Source organism: Rutilus rutilus, assembly GCF_951802725.1.
Source record: "Rutilus rutilus genome assembly, chromosome: 5".
NCBI lineage: Eukaryota > Metazoa > Chordata > Actinopteri > Cypriniformes > Leuciscidae > Rutilus > Rutilus rutilus.
Genome location: NC_140213.1, coordinates 1,390,322 through 1,410,514, shown reverse-complemented (window position 1 = coordinate 1,410,514; position 20,193 = coordinate 1,390,322). Strand labels below are relative to the sequence as shown.

The 20,193-nt window shown below is 39.8% G+C and overlaps 1 protein-coding gene across 1 annotated transcript; it reads left to right on the top strand.

Annotated features, from left to right (window-relative positions):
• The first annotated feature begins 2,708 nt into the window (after positions 1 to 2,708).
• Positions 2,709 to 19,497, top strand: chrnb4 (cholinergic receptor, nicotinic, beta 4 (neuronal)). The gene is made up of 7 exons (XM_084409920.1): positions 2,709 to 2,978; positions 7,915 to 8,060; positions 11,694 to 11,738; positions 11,920 to 12,029; positions 13,123 to 13,861; positions 14,985 to 15,272; positions 18,125 to 19,497. Exons 1-7 carry the CDS (start codon positions 2,876 to 2,878, stop codon positions 18,284 to 18,286), a joined length of 1,593 nt encoding a protein of 530 aa, XP_084266046.1. The 5' UTR covers positions 2,709 to 2,875; the 3' UTR covers positions 18,287 to 19,497.
• Positions 19,498 to 20,193: the final 696 nt, after the last annotated feature.

The following is a 20,193-nucleotide window of genomic DNA, read 5'->3' as shown; positions in this document are numbered from 1 at the left end:
TCTCTCAGCCTACTTGCGTTTCAGAAATTCACAGACTAAATCCCCTTCGGACCCACTTTTCGCAGACGACTCCAACCGCCCCGTCACACGTTTCTGGTTCCAAAAACACCTTAAATCCGTTTTGCTCCATTCATGCATCCCAGCAGAACACTTTTCATTTCGCATAGGCACAGCAACCACAGCTGCTCAAAAAGGCCTCTCTCAGCAGCAGATCCAATCACTTGGCCGCTGGTCATCGGAAGCCTTCAAGAGTTACATCCGCTCAAACCGCTTCCATATCAAAGAAGCCCAACGAACCCTCATCAGCTAATTCTTTTGCCAACTCCTCATACACCCAACTCTACAGGTCACCACTCCTGCAGGAGCCACGTTCCCCATCCTACCTCGCTTTTCTGCCACAGCAATGCTATTTCCGTTCCAGCCAGAGCCCAGATTTCCGTCCCACTCACCTTTCAGATCACAGTTTGAAAGCAAGTTATTTTCAACACCACAGCAGCATCACCTCTTCCTCCAAAAGGAGCCCTTTCTCTACCCAACTGGCTCTCCAGTCAGTTAAAAGCAAGTCAACCAAGTCCTCCTACTACAGCTAATCTACTTCACTCCCGCAGAAGTTCCGTCACTCCGTCCAAACTTGTCCACTGCCACAGCAGTGTCATCTACTCCGCTCCTGCAGGAGCTCAGTTCTATGTCCAAAATAGTTTGGATATTTAAAAGCAAATTGAAAAGCAAGTTTGGTCCACTGCTGCAGCAGTGTCATCTCCTCCACTCCCGCAGGAGCTCCGTTCCCCGCAGCAGTGTTTACTCTTCCGTTCCCACAAGTACTCTATTATCCATCCTTTTGCCATCAGATAGTTGGATAGCAAGCCAAAGCAAGTTTGACCCACTGCCGCAGCAGTGTCATCTCTAGAGCTAGTTCTTCATCAAACTCGCTTCCACTGCAGCGGTTATACCATTCTCCTCCGCTTCCGCAGAAGTACATCACATATGACCATCCCCAGCCTACCACCTTAGAGGCACACCCATCTGACGTCACAAGAAGACTTCCAGCGACTTACCCCTTCCCACTTCCGATACCTTAAGCTTTGCACTCTGCAAGTTTTTGGGGGGGTCATCAACATCATCATGGCGGCTGTCCTGCATTTATTTGCAGCTTTTGGGGGGAGTACTCTGGGTTCGGGCGAATACCGAGCCCGGAGCCCTCTCCTCGGACAGCACGCCAAATACGCTTTTATTTCTATCTGACTTATTTGTAAGTGTGAACTCGTCAAATCCCAAATGTCTTACATTTGCCTTTTAATTTGAAGCGCACTGCATGACTAATCTGGTGAAGATCTGATTCACGCTGAGAGCTTTGGAAAGTTTAAGACGTAACGTGTTCAGAGAGGCACTAAATGACCTGAGGTCGTAATCTCTTACTGTAATAACAAGTGTCCACTGAAGCCCACTTAATATTTCTTAAGGTCCAACACTCTCTCCACTATTACATCTCTCTCTTCTCACCTGTCTGATCATGATTAAAGCCCTCATCTACATCTCTCCTCTGCGTCGGAGATGGATGGAGCCATTAGGCCTTTAACGGGTTTTAAAGATTACGACTGAAACACACTGATGATGGGACAGTCTGATGAAACTCTCACACCAACCCGAAGAACCTCCTGAGATTCTACGCAATGTGGACCTGCCAAGACATATAATGAATTTCACAATTTGCGCAATTAAAACATGAAAAATTGTAATCATGTTCATGAGATCATGCATTCTCCTTTTGCCATTCTAACTGCATAATAATTAAACTATTTCATATAAGGTTATAGTATATTTTAGTCATGTTTTATTCATAATTAATAATATTTTTATTTTATCTTATTTTATTTATTGTATAGTAATACTGGAAAAGTTGGGCAACTGCAGATTCTATGAAACTGTTATTCGAGACATTTTAAAGTCAGCATTTCAGAGGATTTTTATCCAGAGTTTCTGGCTAGAAGATCATGGTTTGTTCAAGGGTCTGATCCATCATCCTGTGTTGTGTTGTAATGGTCTGTGTTGTAATGGTCTCTCTGTGTGTGTGTGTGTGTGTGTGTGTGTGTGTGTGTGTGTGTGTGTGTGTGTGTGTGTGTGTGTGTGTGTGTGTGTGTGTGTTGTGTTGTAATGGTCTGTGTGTGTGTTGTGTTGTAATAGTCTATGAGTGTTGTGTGTTGTAATGGTCTGTGTGTGTGTTGTAATGGTCTGTTATTAACAGGCCTGTAAATTGTATTCTATTGGACATAATTCTGTGCTGTTGTTCATTGCTGCAGATTAACTGACACTGAGCCTCAATCAATCTCTCAGCGCTGAAATACAAGTGTAAAACACATGTGTGTGTGTATAGACCCTATAGCCTACTGATTTTCACATTGACAGAGTCATGGACAGAAAACACTGATATTCTCCAAAGCTCTTCTTCTGTTGCTCACAGAAGAAAGAGTCACACTAGATCGACACTAGCGTGAATTAGCTCTTTTGTTCTAAATTAAATTAAGCTTTTTTAGACCAAATCAGAAATGTCCCATAAACGGTGTTGAAATCTTCAGTCTTTAATAACGCTAGAAAATATGTATTTTTGCAGCCGATACTTCTAAAGCCTGACCCTTAAACGCAAAACTGGCTTTAAAAAATGAAGCTAAAAAACTGTGACAACTAGCCCCGGTGTCCTGAGCGGCGGAGACGCGCTGTGTGTGTGTGTGTGTGTGTGTGTGTGAGAGAGAGAGGCTGATGCAGGAGAGAGTCTCTGGATGCCTCGCGCGAGACGCACGCGCTACCGGTTCCGTGGATCATCATCTTCATCTTCATCAGTGTGTGTGCTCTGTGTTGTGAACTTCTGCTCCTGATCGCGATGTTTGAACGCGACGGAAGAGCCGCGACGCGTCTGGAAAACACGCGCTCGAGCATGACGCGCGCGCTGCCCGTTCTCCTGTGCGTGTTCACGCTCATCAGAAGTAAGTGCTTTACCTTCAGTTACTGTTCAACGTCTTGCTTTAGCTTTAGAGATGTCTTTTTCCTGAGTTACTGCGGTTTGTAGAATTGTGTGACGCCGTGTTGATTTACTGGGATGCCAAGATCATTCAAATGATGCGCGTTCTGCTTAAAACACCATTTCTGTTTGCTTGTTTGTTTGACTGGATGCTTTTGAGCAAGGCATACGATTACAGCTGAACAATATTAAAGATGCACGGTATTTTTTTTTTTTTTTTTGGAAGTTTGTCATTAAAATGATGTGCACTCACATGAGATGAAGACTCAGAGATGAAGAGTTTTAGAAAAGTCTCTTTTTATCCCACACTCCGATATTGAGGTCACATGACCAGCCCTGTCATCCAGTTGAGTTACTAATATTCATGACAATCATTAATGATGTGTATTTTATCGCACATTCAGCTATAGTGTAGTAGCCTACAAGGTACTTTACGAAAGGTAAAAGTAGCTAATTTATAAGTATAAATATTAAACCCAATGATAGACCAAAGTTTTAAAACATTTTAAACGATGTTAGAATTTGCACCAGTTGCATGGCCCTGATTATTAAATGAATATCAGCCGTATATCGAGTGAAACGCTTCAGGAACAAGAACAAATGTGGGCGGGGCTTGATTGTGTCTGAAAATTACAAGACCCATGTTTCAATTTTCACAGTGTGTGTGTTACTGAGCGGCGTGAGAAGTGTGATCACACTGATGCTCAAACACACACTGATGTTCAAACACACACTGATGTTCAAACACACACTGATGTTAAACACACACTGATGTTAAACACACACTGATGCTCAAACACACTGATGCTCAAACACACACTGATGTTAAACACACACTGATGCTCAAACACACACTGAGGTTCAAACACACACTGATGCTCAAACACACTCTGATGTTAAACACACACTGATGCTCAAACACACACTGAGGTTCAAACACACACTGATGCTCAAACACACACTGATGCTCAAACACACTCTGATGTTAAACACACACTGATGCTCAAACACACACTGAGGTTCAAACACACACTGATGTTAAACACACACTGATGTTAAACACACACTGATGTTAAACACACACTGATGTTAAACAACACTGATGCTCAAACACACACTGATGCTCAAACACACACTGATGCTCAAACACACACTGATGCTCAAACATGCTCAAACACACACTGATGCTCAAACACACACTGAGGTTCAAACACACTGAGGTTCAAACACACTGATGCTCAAACACACACTGATGCTCAAACACACACTGATGTTAAACACACACTGATGCTCAAACACACACTGATGCTCAAACACACACTGATGCTCAAACACACACTGATGCTCAAACACACACTGATGCTCAAACACACACTGATGCTCAAACACACACTGATGCTCAAACACACACTGATGCTCAAACACACACTGATGCTCAAACACACACACAGCTCATCACTCTTTCGGAATGACAGTGTTGCTGGAGTTTATATGACTTTTTATCTCTAAATATTGGATAAGATAAACATGGTAAAAGAGTTGAGGATCTGGCATTTTGTATGTTTCTAGTTTTAGTCGTATAATAACTCTGCTTGGTAGTTGTGAAAAGTAAAACACACAAAATATGTGACTATTATAGTGGCTTTAACATGACTATGGGTTACAGCACTTTAAAGTCACCATGTGATCAAAATGTTCAATTTATGTTTGTTTTTTTATGGAATATTGCAGTGTTTATTGTAAATGATTTCTCGGTGCACATGATTATTGTGTTAATAATCTTGAATCAGAATAACAGCAGCATCTCTTCTCTGATGACGAGGGCGGGGCAACCTGTCACTCACATGAGATCAGCCAATAGCAAACCACAACCATCCAATCAGTTCCCCACAGACACAATCAAGCCCCGCCCACATCTGCTCTTGTTCTTGAAGCGTTTCACTCGGAAACGCTATATATCATATATTATAATGAATAATTATACATCTGGTTTTGCTGGTTCTGTCACTTTAAACCAGTGTCAACGTTTATTCCCGTGTTTGTTCCTTTGGGCCTGCGGTTAATTTCTCCTGCTGTGTTTCATCAATCACATTACAACGAGAGTGCTTACAGTGTAGCTCTGGGTGTTTCTAATTAATGCAGATCACTGCTCATTAATATTAATTCATCATGATTAAAGCTTGAAGACTTAGCAATACACACGTGTGTTTTATACCGCATTAACCGAGCGAGTTACACACACTCTGATCCACAAGTGTAAAGCGCATCAGGAACTTCAGGGATCTGTAATAAATATTCATTTTATTAGAAGCCAATAAAAGCTCATTTGAGTGTTCCTGAGTCTGCAGTGCCAATCAGACGTGCCAAAGAGAACACTGCGTCAGCATTATTATATCAGTGCATATTTACAAAGAATCTGTTTGCACATGAGTTTTCAACTACTAATTAATTGTTACAGTGATACACTGCATGCATAAAAGAAGACTGGTTATTTTCAGTTATTTTAGGGCTTTTTTTTTGCTTTATTCAGATTGCAGACTATATATATATATAATTATTATTATTATTATTAATAATTTATTTTATATATATTTTTTTATTCATGTTCATTATCCCAACTAACAGGAACTCATGTTCATTATCCCAACTAACAGGAACGTTCTGTCAAGGTTCTCTCAAAGTTATGAACGTTCTTCCAGTAACGTTAATAGAACATTGATTCAGAATTATATAGTCTTTAATAATGTTCTCTAAACATTTGCACAAAAACATTTTTATATCGTTCATGTGACATCTTTTCTGAATCATTTTAGTTGGATGTTCGTCTAACGGTTTTTTAAATGTTTCTACTTGTTTCAGAACGTTCAGAGAACATTCAAAAGTAACATTCCATAATGTTTGAAGAATAATAAAGTGGAATGTTTCATTAATATTTTCTCTCATGTTCACTTAACCAGAAAAAAAAAATTTCAAAACATTTCAAAAACTGGATGTTTTTGTGATAAAAATAAGCAGAAGTGGTTTCTTTGCATTGCTGAGAGAGAGAGAGCATCATGATCCCACAGAACACACATCTGGGCTTTTACAGTTTGCTTTGAGAATCTTCTTGTTATTTGATGATGAAGATGATGATGATGATGATGATGATGATGATGATGTGTGATGATGATGATGATGATGAAGATGATGAAGAAGATGATGATGATGATGATGATGTGTGATGATGATGATGATGATGAAGATGATGAAGAAGATGATGATGTGTGATGATGATGATGATGATGAAGATGATGAAGAAGAAGATGATGATGATGATGATGATGATGATGTGTGATGATGATGATGATGATGATGAAGATGATGACGGTCGACTCGTTGATTGTTTTATGTTCTTCATATATGTGTGTGTGAAGTTTGCCAGCTGATTCGGTTCTGCTGACTCGGGTAATAAACTATCGGCTGTTACAGTTTTTTTCAACTGTTTACACACATTTTCAAAACTTTGCCTCTTTTTTATCAAAACTTTACACACAAATCCAAGACTTGCACACAGAATGTAAAATGCCTCACATCTCTTGCAAAATGAAGCACTGCATTCAGAATATCACAAACTCATCCATAATATATATATATATATATATATCACACACACAGTTATTCAAAACCTAAAGCTCTTCTTCGATGAGCTCATATTTACATTTACAAGATTGAAAGTAATTGGCTGAGAGATGCTGAAAAAGTTCTGTTGACTCGGCGGGTAATAAACTATCGGCTGTTAAAAACACCTTCTCAAGCCTGTGTGTGTGTGTGTGCGCAGGTTGAGCGTGATCTCAGGTGTGTGTGTACTTGTACAACTATCTTTGTGAGGACCAGTTTGAGTTTTAGACCATTGGAGTGAGGACAAAGAGAGTAAAGTGAGGACACAGGGCTCCAGACTAACTTTATTTACTAGGAGCGCTGTAGCCCCTGACTGAAAATTTTAGGAAAATTTTAGGTGCAATGCAATTATTCCAATTTCCCCCTAAATAACTGTAAGACTGACAAATTCTTTAATAATAAATAGACTTAACGTAGCCTACAGATATTACAATGTGCAGTTTATTTTAAGTTCACAGGGCTCCAGACTAACATCTGAGGGCAGCGGCACCGGAGCCACTGAGTAAAATATCTGGTAGCACTGGGGCTGACAATAAAGCACTAAGCTTAATTTAGGGTGTAGATGAAATTAACTTTAATTATAATAATTCATAATGTCTTAATATTAATTAAAACGCAAAACGAGTAAAAAAAAAAAAAAAATTTATGGAGTGAAAATAGCCACTAGGCATCCTACTGTTTACAATGGTAATTATTTTTATTTATTTATTTTTTAAATGAGTGTTTAAGAGTTTTCCTACATCTTAAAATGTTTTGTTTTAGGACAATCTTTGAAGGGTGTTCAAAAAATGTGGTGGTCATCACATACAAAATGTGATATTATAGTTTTGAAGTGCTGGAAAAAGATGTGTAGTACTTGTAGTGTTTGACACTTTCTGCCACTATAACATTACCAAAGTTATGGTTAGAGTTACTACATTAGCCTAAATCCATGGTGAATGTTGCTGATTTGTGGACTGAAAGCCTTCTGTAAGTGTTTCTCCTGGTTTCCACGTCAGCGCTGTTTGATCTGATATCTATGGTTTATAACAGAGAACTCTCTGTTATCAACATCAGCGATGATGTTATTAATTCTGAGGCGAATTCAATGGATTTCTTCACTGGATCTCCAGAGTCTGGATCTCCTAGTAACAGCGTCGCGTGATCGAGATCGGAATGTGCATTGTGTCTCATAAAGATAGATGTACAAGAATGTGTGTGTGTGCAGGTGGACCGTGATCTCAAGTGTGTGTGTGTGTGTGCAGGTGGAGCGTGTGCAGACTCAGAGGAGCGTCTGATGAACTGGCTGCTGGGTAAAGAGCGCTATAACAAGCTGATCCGGCCGGCGCTGAACCGCAGCGAGAGAGTGACGGTGGTCCTGCAGGTTTCTCTGGCGCAGCTCATCAGTGTGGTGAACTAACACTCCCTCACTCCACAACACTGGGGGATCTGTGTGTTACAGTGTGTTACAGTGTGTTACAGTGTGTTTCAGTGTGTTACAGTGTGTTACAGTCTGTTTCAGTCTGTTTCAGTGTGTTACAGTGTGTTTCAGAGTCAAGTTTTTATCATCAGTGTGGTGAACTAACACTCCCTCACTCCACAACACTGGGGGATCTGTGTGTTACAGTGTGTTACAGTGTGTTACAGTGTGTTTCAGTGTGTTTCAGTGTGTTACAGTGTGTTACAGTGTGTTACAGTCTGTTTCAGTCTGTTTCAGTGTGTTACAGTGTGTTTCAGAGTCAAGTTTTTATCATCAGTGTGGTGAACTAACACTCCCTCACTCCACAACACTGGGGGATCTGTGTGTTACAGTGTGTTACAGTGTGTTTCAGTGTGTTTCAGTGTGTTACAGTCTGTTTCAGTCTGTTTCAGTGTTACAGTGTGTTTCAGTGTGTTTCAGTGTTACAGTGTGTTACAGTCTGTTTCAGTGTGTTACAGTGTGTTTCGGTGTTACAGTGTGTTCAGTGTGTTCAGTGTGTTACAGTGTGTCTCAGTGTGTTTCGGTGTGTTTCAGTGTGTTACAGTCTGTTTCAGTGTGTTTCAGTGTGTTACAGTGTGTTTCAGTCTGTTTCAGTGTTACAGTGTGTTTTAGTGTGTTTCAGTGTGTTTGTGTTACAGTGTGTTACAGTGTGTTTGTGTTACAGTGTGTTACAGTGTGTTTCAGTGTTACACAATGTGTTACAGTGTGTTTCGGTGTTACAGTGTGTTTCAGTCTGTTTCAGTGTTACAGTGTGTTACAGTGTGTTACAGTGTGTTACAGTGTGTTACAGTGTGTTTCAGTGTGTTTCAGTGTGTTTCAGTCTGTTTCAGTGTGTTACAGTGTGTTACAGTGTGTTTCAGAGTCAAGTTTTAATCATCAGTGTGGTGAACTAACACTCCCTCACTCCACAACACTGGGGGATCGATGTGTTTCCGTGTTTCAGTGTGTTACAGTGTGTTTCAGTGTGTTTCAGTGTGTTTCAGTGTTACAGTGTGTTTCAGTGTGTTTCAGTGTGTTACAGTGTTACAGTCTGTTTCAGTGTGTTTCAGTGTTACAGTCTGTTTCAGTGTGTTTCAGTGTGTTACAGTGTTACAGTCTGTTTCAGTGTGTTTCAGTGTTACAGTCTGTTTCAGTGTGTTTCAGTGTGTTACAGTCTGTTTCAGTGTGTTACAGTCTGTTTCAGTGTGTTTCAGTGTTACAGTGTGTTACAGTGTGTTACAGTCTGTTTCAGTGTGTTTCAGTGTTACAGTGTGTTTCAGTGTTACAGTGTGTTACAGTCTGTTTCAGTGTGTTTCAGTGTGTTTCAGTGTGTTTCAGTGTGTTACAGTCTGTTTCAGTGTGTTACAGTCTGTTTCAGTGTGTTTCCGTGTTACAGTGTGTTACAGTCTGTTTCAGTCTGTTTCAGTGTGTTTCAGTGTGTTTCAGTGTTACAGTGTTACAGTCTGTTTCAGTGTGTTTCAGTGTTACAGTCTGTTACAGTGTGTTACAGTGTGTTTCAGTGTGTTACAGTGTGTTACAGTGTGTTTCAGTGTGTTTCAGTGTGTTTCAGTGTGTTACAGTGTGTTACAGTGTGTTACAGTGTGTTTCAGTGTGTTACAGTGTGTTACAGTGTGTTTCAGTGTGTTTCAGTGTGTTTCAGTCTGTTTCAGTGTGTTACAGTGTGTTACAGTGTGTTTCAGAGTCAAGTTTTAATCATCAGTGTGGTGAACTAACACTCCCTCACTCCACAACACTGGGGGATCGATGTGTTTCCGTGTTTCAGTGTGTTACAGTGTGTTTCAGTGTGTTTCAGTGTGTTTCAGTGTGTTTCAGTGTTACAGTGTGTTTCAGTGTGTTTCAGTGTGTTACAGTGTTACAGTCTGTTTCAGTGTGTTTCAGTGTTACAGTCTGTTTCAGTGTGTTTCAGTGTGTTACAGTGTTACAGTCTGTTTCAGTGTGTTTCAGTGTTACAGTCTGTTTCAGTGTGTTTCAGTGTGTTACAGTCTGTTTCAGTGTGTTACAGTCTGTTTCAGTGTGTTTCAGTGTTACAGTGTGTTACAGTGTGTTACAGTCTGTTTCAGTGTGTTTCAGTGTTACAGTGTGTTTCAGTGTTACAGTGTGTTACAGTCTGTTTCAGTGTGTTTCAGTGTGTTTCAGTGTGTTTCAGTGTGTTTCAGTGTGTTACAGTCTGTTTCAGTGTGTTACAGTCTGTTTCAGTGTGTTTCCGTGTTACAGTGTGTTACAGTGTGTTACAGTCTGTTTCAGTGTGTTTCAGTGTGTTTCAGTGTGTTTCAGTGTGTTACAGTCTGTTTCAGTGTGTTACAGTCTGTTTCAGTGTGTTTCCGTGTTACAGTGTGTTACAGTGTGTTACAGTCTGTTTCAGTGTGTTTCAGTGTGTTTCAGTGTGTTTCAGTGTGTTACAGTGTTACAGTCTGTTTCAGTGTGTTTCAGTGTTACAGTCTGTTTCAGTGTGTTTCAGTGTTTCAGTGTGTTTCAGTGTGTTTCAGTGTGTTACAGTGTGTTACAGTCTGTTACAGTCTGTTTCAGTGTGTTTCAGTGTGTTACAGTCTGTTTCAGTGTGTTTCAGTGTGTTTCAGTGTGTTACAGTGTGTTACAGTGTGTTTCAGAGTCAAGTTTTAATCATCAGTGTGGTGAACTAACACTCCCTCACTCCACAACACTGGGGGATCGATGTGTTTCAGTGTGTTTCAGTGTGTTTCAGAGTCATCTGTCTCATACAGACACAAATACTGATACTTTCATTCACGAAACATTCGAGGTCTGACAAATAAAGAGCATTTCTCTGAGCACACCAGTAATATTGAATATGTCCTGATGAAATCTCTAATTGTGTTTACAGTAGACTTATTTTAGCATCAATGATGTGCTATCATAGTTTCTGTTTTTAATATTGCCTGTTTTCACTTTAATTTTAGTTATTTTTAGTAATTTTGTTGTGTTTATTAGGTTTGTTATTAAACGTGTCTGTATAGTTTTTATTAATTGTTATTTATTAGTTTTAGTATTAGTTTGAGTTATTTTAGTATTTACTAAGTTTAACAGTGTTTTTCTTTTTAGAATTGTGATACTATTGTAGTTTTTATTAATATTTTTAATACATTTTTATTTTAATATTCTATAATACAAAAAAATTGTTTTTAACAATTTGTATTTCAGTTTTCATTTTAGTTATTTTAGTACATCAGGTTAAACTAAATTAAATGTGTTAATTAATAATGTTAACTTAAGTTTTTATATTTTATTTTATTTCAAGTAACAGTTTTAGTTAACTATAATAACCCTTAAGCTAAACAAAAATGAGAAATGTTGCCTAAAATAATTAAAATAATTAAAATCTCACAGAGAAGTGGGTAAAATATCTGAATGAGTCCTTAGTGTTTTCCATCTATAATCTAAACTAGTTTTCACAACCCATTAGCTGCAGTCCAGGTTTAAATGTACGGTAATGATTTTGATCATATAATGATTATGTCTAAAGACATTTCTGTGTCACTTCAAAATCACTGCATCTTCACTCTTATACAATTATTTCAAAAGTCCTCTTTCTGATTTCTTTGCTTTCAGAATGAAAGAGAGCAGATCATGACGACGAACGTCTGGCTCACTCAGGTCAGTGTCGATCCTTCCTCAGGTCTCGTGAGCTCAGTGTCCTTCAGCCGGTCCCGGATCCGTCCTCTGTTCACTCACGTCCGCTCCGCACACTCATAACACACTGTGTAATTATGGCTAGTCTGAGCCAGGGAAAGCTCATATATGAAGTAATAAGACTTATTATCAATGTAATGTGCAGAACTGGAATGATTACCGTCTGTCGTGGGACCCGGCTGAGTACGAGGGAATCGACAAGCTCCGGATCCCGTCGAGACACATCTGGCTCCCGGATATCGTTCTGTACAACAAGTGAGTGAACGCCTGAAGGTTATCGATCAGAGAAAGATCCTTACTGTCACTTTACATCCGTTTACTGCGTCCTTGCTGAATAAAAGTATTATTATTACTATTATTAATGAAATCCCCAAACTTTTGAATGGTAGTGTATGATTGTTTCCATACAAATCTGATTGATAATAATCATAAATATTTCTTGAGCATCAAATCATCATATTAGAATGATTTGTGAAGGATCATGTGACACTGAAGACTGGAGTAATGATGCTGGAAATTCAGCTTTGATCACAGGAATAAATTACACTTTACTATATATTCACATAGAGAACAGCTGATTTACACTGGAATAATATTTCACTATTTTTACTGTATTTTTTTGAACAAATAAACACAGCCTTGCTGAGGCTCTTTCAGAAACATTCTTGATTATTCCAAACTTTTGTCCACAAGTCTATATGTATTTTAATATATGTAATAATAAATTGTTAGCAGCTGTAGCTTAAAATGCCCGTTGACTGAATCGTTATGCAATCATGAGACATTTATCCATATATATAGAACCTTTTTGACATAAAGTGTTCTTTAAAATTGAGTCAAGAGTTCTATATAGAACGTTTTCCCTAAGAGTGTATGTAATGCTCTAGTACATTAGACATGATTCATTATCAAATTAATAGCATGTGTTGTTTGATGTTCAGTCATGTATTAAAGGCACAATATGTAAGTTTTTGCCGCTAGATGTCACCCCCCCCCCCCCCCCCCCATTGTTTTATCAAATAAATGCAGAAGAGACTTACTTCTTGATTTTTCCAAACGTTTGACCGCAAGAGTATATGTATTTTAATATATGTAATAATAAATTGTTATTTTATATGTAAATAACAAAAAAAAAATAATGTGTATATATATATATATATATATATATACATGCATATGTGTAAAAAATTATTATACACAGCACACACACATATATTTTGTAAACACAAACTTTTATTTTGGATGCAATTAATCGCGATTAATCGTTGCGCAGCACAAATTTTAATATATTTAATAATAATTGTAAGTAGAATGCCCGTTCAGTAAATGTATTGTGTGTGTTCCCTAGTGCCGACGGCACGTACGAGGTGACGGTCTTCACCAACGCAATCGTCCTGTTTAACGGCAGCATCGCATGGCTCCCCCCCGCCATATACAAGAGCGCCTGTAAGATCGAGGTCAAGCACTTTCCCTTCGACCAGCAGAACTGCACTCTGAAGTTCCGGTCCTGGACGTACGATCACACCGAGATCGACCTGGTCCTGAAGACCGCGGTGGCCAGTATGGACGACTTCACTCCCAGTGGAGAGTGGGATATTCTGGCTCTGCCGGGCCGGAGGACGGTCAGCGATCTGGACCCGACCTACGTGGACCTGACCTACGACTTCATCATCAAGCGCAAGCCTCTGTTCTACACGATTAACCTGATCATCCCGTGCGTGCTCATCACCTCGCTGGCCATCCTGGTGTTTTACCTTCCCTCGGACTGTGGAGAAAAGATGACGCTGTGCATCTCAGTTCTGCTGGCGCTCACCGTATTCCTCCTGCTGATCTCTAAGATCGTGCCGCCCACTTCACTAGACGTTCCTTTGATTGGGAAGTACCTGATGTTCACCATGGTGCTGGTCACGTTCTCGATCATCACGAGTGTGTGTGTGTTGAACGTGCACCATCGTTCCCCGAGCACACACAGCATGCCGGCGTGGGTCAAGCTGGTGTTCCTGGTCCGGCTCCCGGCGCTGCTGTTCATGCAGAGACCCCGAGGGAACTCGACTCGTGGGAACCGGCGTCTGCCTGACCACACCCTGGTAAAAACAAAAAATATGCTATATATATAATATACTTGCAGGCAGACTAATTCTGTATACTTCAAGATATGATGCCTATCACTGTATTCATATATTAGCTCCTTCAGAATTATCAACAGCTATCACGTTTCTCATGAACTAATTTTGGCATGCTACTTATTATATTTACTCACTTTGCTGTGGAAGTTCGTGTATGCCAAGTCTTCGAAACATTCAAGCAAAATACCATAATTGTATTATATTTGGGTAAAAAGTACATGCTCAGTAATACCTTTGGCTTATTCCAAATACTACACATTGCACTTTGTCTTCAATAACAAATGCACATTAATAAACAAATATTACTTAGCTGTACTTTGTACAATATACTATTGTATACTATAATGTATTTTGATATATACTTTCAATGCATTGTTACAATGATCATTTCCAGCACACAGTTAAAAATATACCTAAAATATGCAAATAAATACACTTTTTAAAAAATAATTTTTAAAATATATTTTTAGAAAATATACTAAAGTACAATTATGTTAAAGTGTTAAAAGTTGTATTGTGTAAATATGTAAAAGCATGATGCTAATATACTATTAATATATTTTAATTAAATGTTTTGTTAGTACATTTGCAATGTAGTCAAGTCACCTTCATTTATACAGCGCTTTTAACAATATAGATTGTTTCAGCAGCTTTACAGTGATAAAAGGAAATTTAAGCAACATAAATTGTTTTGGCTTTACAGCTGCTCTAGAATAAAGTTATTGTCCAGCTAAAGTTAGTTTTGATTGTACATACTTTCGGTTCTGGTAAGAACTCGAGCTGCTGCGTTTTGGACCAGCTGTAGTTTGTTTATTAAGCGTGCAGGGCAACCACCCAGTAGAGAATTACAGTAATCTAGCCTTAATGTCATGAACGCATGGACTAACTGTTACGCATTTGTCATTGAGAGCATATGACGTAATTTAGATATATTTTCAAGATGGAAGAATGCGGTTTTATAGATACTAGAAACGTGACTTTCAAACGAAAGATTGGTATCAAACAGCACACCCATTTGCGGCCCAATGTACTATTGAAAAAGGGAATTATTTCAAATACAATAAAGTGTACTTTTTTCCTCCAGGGCAGGTCTCTGCTGGGTCTCGGATGCGCAGCTCCTGGTAAATCCGGCATGTCCTCGTCTGCGTCTGCGCTGCTGGCTTCGACTCTCTCGTCACCGGGACACTTTTACAACAAGGGCCCTCAAACACACTACAGCTCCAGCTCTCGGAGAGGAGACCCGCGGGCCTGTGGCTCACAGGACCTGAGAGGGAACAGGCCGGCTGCAGACTGGGGATCTGAGGTTCAGGAGGCTGTCGATGGCGTTCGCTACGTGGCCGATCACATGATGGGAAATGATGATGATCAAAGCGTGAGTGACTTTCTCTTCCCAGATACATTATTGTTTAAAGAAAGTCTCTTCTGCTCACCAAGGCTGCATTTATTTGATCAAATGTAAAACAGCTGTTTTCTATGTGAATATATAGTAAATTATATAGAATTGATAGTAAATAGTACATATATAGTCCAGTCTTCAGTGTCACATCCTTCAGAAATCATTCTAATATGATGATTATTATCAATGTTGAAAAACTATGGAAGCTTGTTTCCGTCACAGAATGAAAAATAAAAAAGGTAATTGCAACTTTTTATCTCACAATGGTGAGTTTACAGAATTGCGTGATATAAAGTCGCAATTGTGTTATAAAGTCAGAATTGCAAGATATAAAGTCGCAATTGTGTTATAAAGTTAGAATTGCGTGATATAAAGTCGCAATTGTGAGTTATAGAGTCAGAATTGCGTGATATAAAGTCGCAATTGTGTTATAAAGTTAGAATTGCGTGATATAAAGTCGCAATTGTGAGTTATAAAGTCAGAATTGCGTGATATAAAGTCGCAATTGTGATATAAAGTTAGAATTGCGTGATATAAAGTCGCAATTGTGTTATAAAGTTAGAATTGCGTGATATAAAGTCGCAATTGTGTTATAAAGTTAGAATTGCGTGATATAAAGTCGCAATTGTGTTATAAAGTCAGAATTGCGTGATATAAAATCGCAATTGCGAGTTATAAAGTCAGAATTGCGTTGTAACGAGTTCAAATAATAAGGAAGGAAGAGGACAGGGTCGGCTTAACTGAGACTCGTGTTTTATTCTCTTTTTCCACAATCAAAACAAAAGTCACGTGTTACAGCGCATCAAAATACTCAGTCCAACACAATAAATGATACTGCTCTCCAGAGCATTCACACACAGCTTGGCACAAGTCCTCAGTTCATCTCTCTCTCTCTTGATCTCGTTTCCCGGTGGCTTTATCTCTCCATGTCTCTCCATGCCAATTACTGAAACAAGACACAGGTCTTTGTCATTTACACTTGACCCACTTACGCACCGCTTGTCTCCCGGCTCTCTCTCCTGTCACCTCTCTAAACCATGCCCCCCTCGCCACATGCCCCTTTGGATACTTTGGATACAGGCTATAAAATCAAATAAAACCGAGCGGTGCCTAGCTGATCAAGCAATTCATCAGCCTGCGGCATTGGATATGCATTGAATTGCAACACAGCATTTACTTTGCGGTAATCCATGCAGAATTGGACAGAGCCGTCCGTTTTAGGCACTAAAAGGCACTTGGATCCTTCTACTACCCCTATATCGAGCATCGCCTCTAATTCGGTCCGAACAACCTTTTTCTTGTGTTCAGGTAAGCGATACGGCTGACTGCGCACCACCACGCCCGACTCGGTCTCAGTATGGTGCTGAATGAGATTCGTTCGACCGGGTAGCGGTGGGAACATGTCGGCAAACTCTGCCTGCAACCTGGCCACATCAGTGATCCGGGATGGCGAATATGATCTCCTCCAGGGGCCAGAGCGAGAGATTGAACCTTAGCGCTCACTTCTGGCCCGACGTTCTCCACTAACTGTCGTCGCCAGCATCACCGACTTCGCCTCACTACATTTTTTAAGGAGGTTGAGGTGAAAAATTTGACGTGCTCCACTCCTATCCAATCGAACTACCTCATAATTGAGAGCTCCAATTCTTCGCAAGTAATTTAGAACTCGAAGTTGGGAGCAATACAAGGACTTAAATTTTCAATGTGCGATTAAATCGTTCCACCAGGCCGTCAGTTTGTGGGTGATAGACGCTGGCGTGAACTGATTTAATTCCCAATAATTCATAAAGTTTGCATAATGTATGTGACATAAACGCTGTGCCCTGATCAGTGAGGATCTCTTTCAGGGTCTATACTCGGGAGATTAAACGAACAATCTTGGCACTCTTCTGTGGAGCGCCACTGCCTCTTGGTATCGTGTTGCATAGTCCACTATCACTAATGCAAAGTGATGCCCACGTGCTGATCATTCTAATGGCCCGAGGTCCATCCCAAGTCTTTCGAAGGGGACCTGCATTAGAGGAAGAGATCGCAAAGGCGCTTTTGGGGAGACTGGCGATTTTACCAGCTGACACTCACGCCGAGCCGCGCACGACCTGCACACGTTCTCGTGAATGCCCGGCCAAAATAATTGGGACGATTTAGTGTCGTTGCTTGTCCTGTCCAGCCATGGGGTAACAATGAGCCGTCTGGGAAAGCATTTCCCGACGGCTTTTTGGCACTAATAAATAGGTTGTATTTTGTTTGGTCTGAGTGTCTTTGAAAATAGCAAAATATGGATAGGAAAGCGGACAAGCAGAATGGAGAGGTTGACCGTCGATAGAACGGACCTGTTCAATAATCATCGCGCTCAGAGAGGATCAGCCTCACAATTACGCTCTGTTCCCCTGGTTCAACTCTCGGAGGTCCCGGTTCAGCCTCTCCCACCTGCACAGACGATCCCTTTTCCTGCTTTTTCTTCCCACAATAGACATCCGCACATAAATATCCCAATAATTCAGTAAAAGCAGGATTTTTTCCCAAAATTAGCGGATGTCAGAGGTGCGGGTTAACTGCCACCTCTACACTGTGCTTTTGTCCCCATCTTTTCAGTGGAAACACAATTAGCAAACAGAGGTTACATTCATGCTTTAGCCAAAGCACATCGATCGTGTCCTTAAATCAATGCTGGAGGAGAGAGAGAGAGAGAGAGAGAGAGAGAGAGAGATGCTTGTTCAATAGCAGTTGCTCAGCACTTGTTGACACTCGCATTCTCATTCTCCCTTGTTCTGTTTCCTAGTCCCTCATTAGTGGTCATTAACTGCATTAATGAGGTTTTCTCTGTCTAGGTCATCGAGGACTGGAAGTATGTGGCCATGGTGGTGGACCGCTTGTTTCTGTGGATCTTCGTGATCGTGTGTGTGGTGGGAACTCTGGGTCTGTTCCTCCAGCCGCTCTTCCAGAACCAGGGCGTTCCCATCCAGGAGAACCCCAAACGGGACGGCATATGAGGAACTCACACTCTCTGTGACACAACTCTGAGACTTTATTCTGATTGAGTGTCTGAGAGTGAACTGATTTCCACTACTGTAATCTGTAGAGTGTTTTCCTCAGATCAGGAATCATCTGACCCAGAAGACGACAGTATTGAAGCTCAGATGCACTAGTGGCACTAAATGGAATTGCAGAAATTATGATTGTTTTCAGACAGGTTTCACTCCCCTTGTCTGCCATTGGTCAGATAAAGCAGTTAACCCCACCCCCAGACTCACGCTATTGGTTGAGCCATTGTTGGTCACTTTTTTTTTCACTTTTCAAGGATGTAAACCTACAAATGGCCCATTTAGTCTCTGCATATTAAACTGGGATAAGATTATTTTGATGTGAACAGAAATTACACACTTTTAATGATTCTAAATGTGTTTACACTGAAAAAAATGGGTGTTTTGGTGATTTACTTTTAGTTAGAAATTGCTAGTTAATTTCACAAATAATTACAAAGAAACGGCAAGTAAGACATTTAATTAAATTGGCTTTTTTTTTAAGTAGACTGAAATCGTATTTTCCAATAGTCTTCATAGTCTTTAATTTATAATTTCGAAAAATCATTTTACAGTGTTGCACCTTGTAACTCCTCATGTTCTATCAGGTGTAGAAGTAACAAAACACCTGAATCTCATCAATAACACCATGTATTCACTGGGTTTATGAGACAAGTGGTGTGGTATTAAATAACCACACACACACACACACACACACACACACACACACACACACACACAGGTGCTGAGAATGGTCTTTGGGGGCAGGTTTACATATAAACTACAATGTTTCTCTTTCTGGGATCTCTTCTTGTTTTCAGAGTTAAGACTGTGCTTTTGTTTTTTCTTTCCACTTTTTGTGCATCTACAGACTTTTCATTTAATACCACACATTTTGTCTTATGGGCCGAGTTATTCTTTATTTATAATGAGATGAAGGATGTGCGCTGTTTGAATTTTGTTGTGTCCATAATGCATGCTGTTAATGATGAGATTCATGTGTTTTGTCAGATGTATTTGTGGAATGTAACTTGTGCAATCCATTATAAACTTAAGAGAAGCCTGTGGAAACGATAAAACTTACAGAAAGAGTTGCATCTGATACAAGTGTTCTTTATAGAAAAACAAGATTGTCCATGTCCATTATGGGAAAGTCTTATTTAAATAAAACTAAAATCTTATATATGTGTGTGTGTGTGCTTTAGTTGGAAAGAAAGGAAGACCTACTCACCATCATTTAATTTCCGATGTCAGCGGGAGTGTGTTCTGCACACAGGCTTTATCAGTTTTATTCCTCATCTTCTGTATTTGAGAGCTGACCTGAAATGGACTCATGAAGTGAACAGTGTTGCAACATCAGTGTGTACAGCGCCACCTGTTGGCCATAGCAGATCTCTGGACAGAATCCCGTGTTTGAGGGTCATCTAACCCAGACAGACTGCAATGCATCATTCACAGTGCAAAATACCTCATCTTTTTATACAGTGCAAATTACCAGCGGTTACTCTTAAGTGTAGGAGATTTTATATTTCCCGCAGCTCTTTGAAACACAAGGATGGAGAACATTAGGATAACTATGATAGGGACGTTATCTCATATAATACTAGACAGAGACAGAGAGCAAAGTGGTTTGAAAAATACCCAGGTAATGTAGTTGTGACACCGCTATAGGAGATTAGCTTTATGTGTTCAGCTATTCTTTGCTTTGCGGGATCATCTTCTGTTGGATTAGAGCCATTCCAAGTTTTTTGACAAATATATTAGTTGGATTTGCTCTGAGGTATAAAAACGTTCTCAATATTAAATGTGCTCTTCATGGTAAAATTATATAAAATCCTCATGTACTTTCTCTTGTAAGTCATAGTCTGATGCTTTGC

Excerpts from the sequence above, each read along its gene's own strand:
- chrnb4 (XM_084409920.1), top strand. The coding sequence starts at position 2,876 with ATGTTTGAACGCGACGGAAGAGCCGCGACGCGTCTGGAAAACACGCGC. Across the intron at positions 8,061-11,693 it reads TGGCGCAGCTCATCAGTGTG|AATGAAAGAGAGCAGATCAT; the intron begins GTGAACTAACAC and ends CTTTGCTTTCAG. Across the intron at positions 15,273-18,124 it reads GAAATGATGATGATCAAAGC|GTCATCGAGGACTGGAAGTA; the intron begins GTGAGTGACTTT and ends TTCTCTGTCTAG.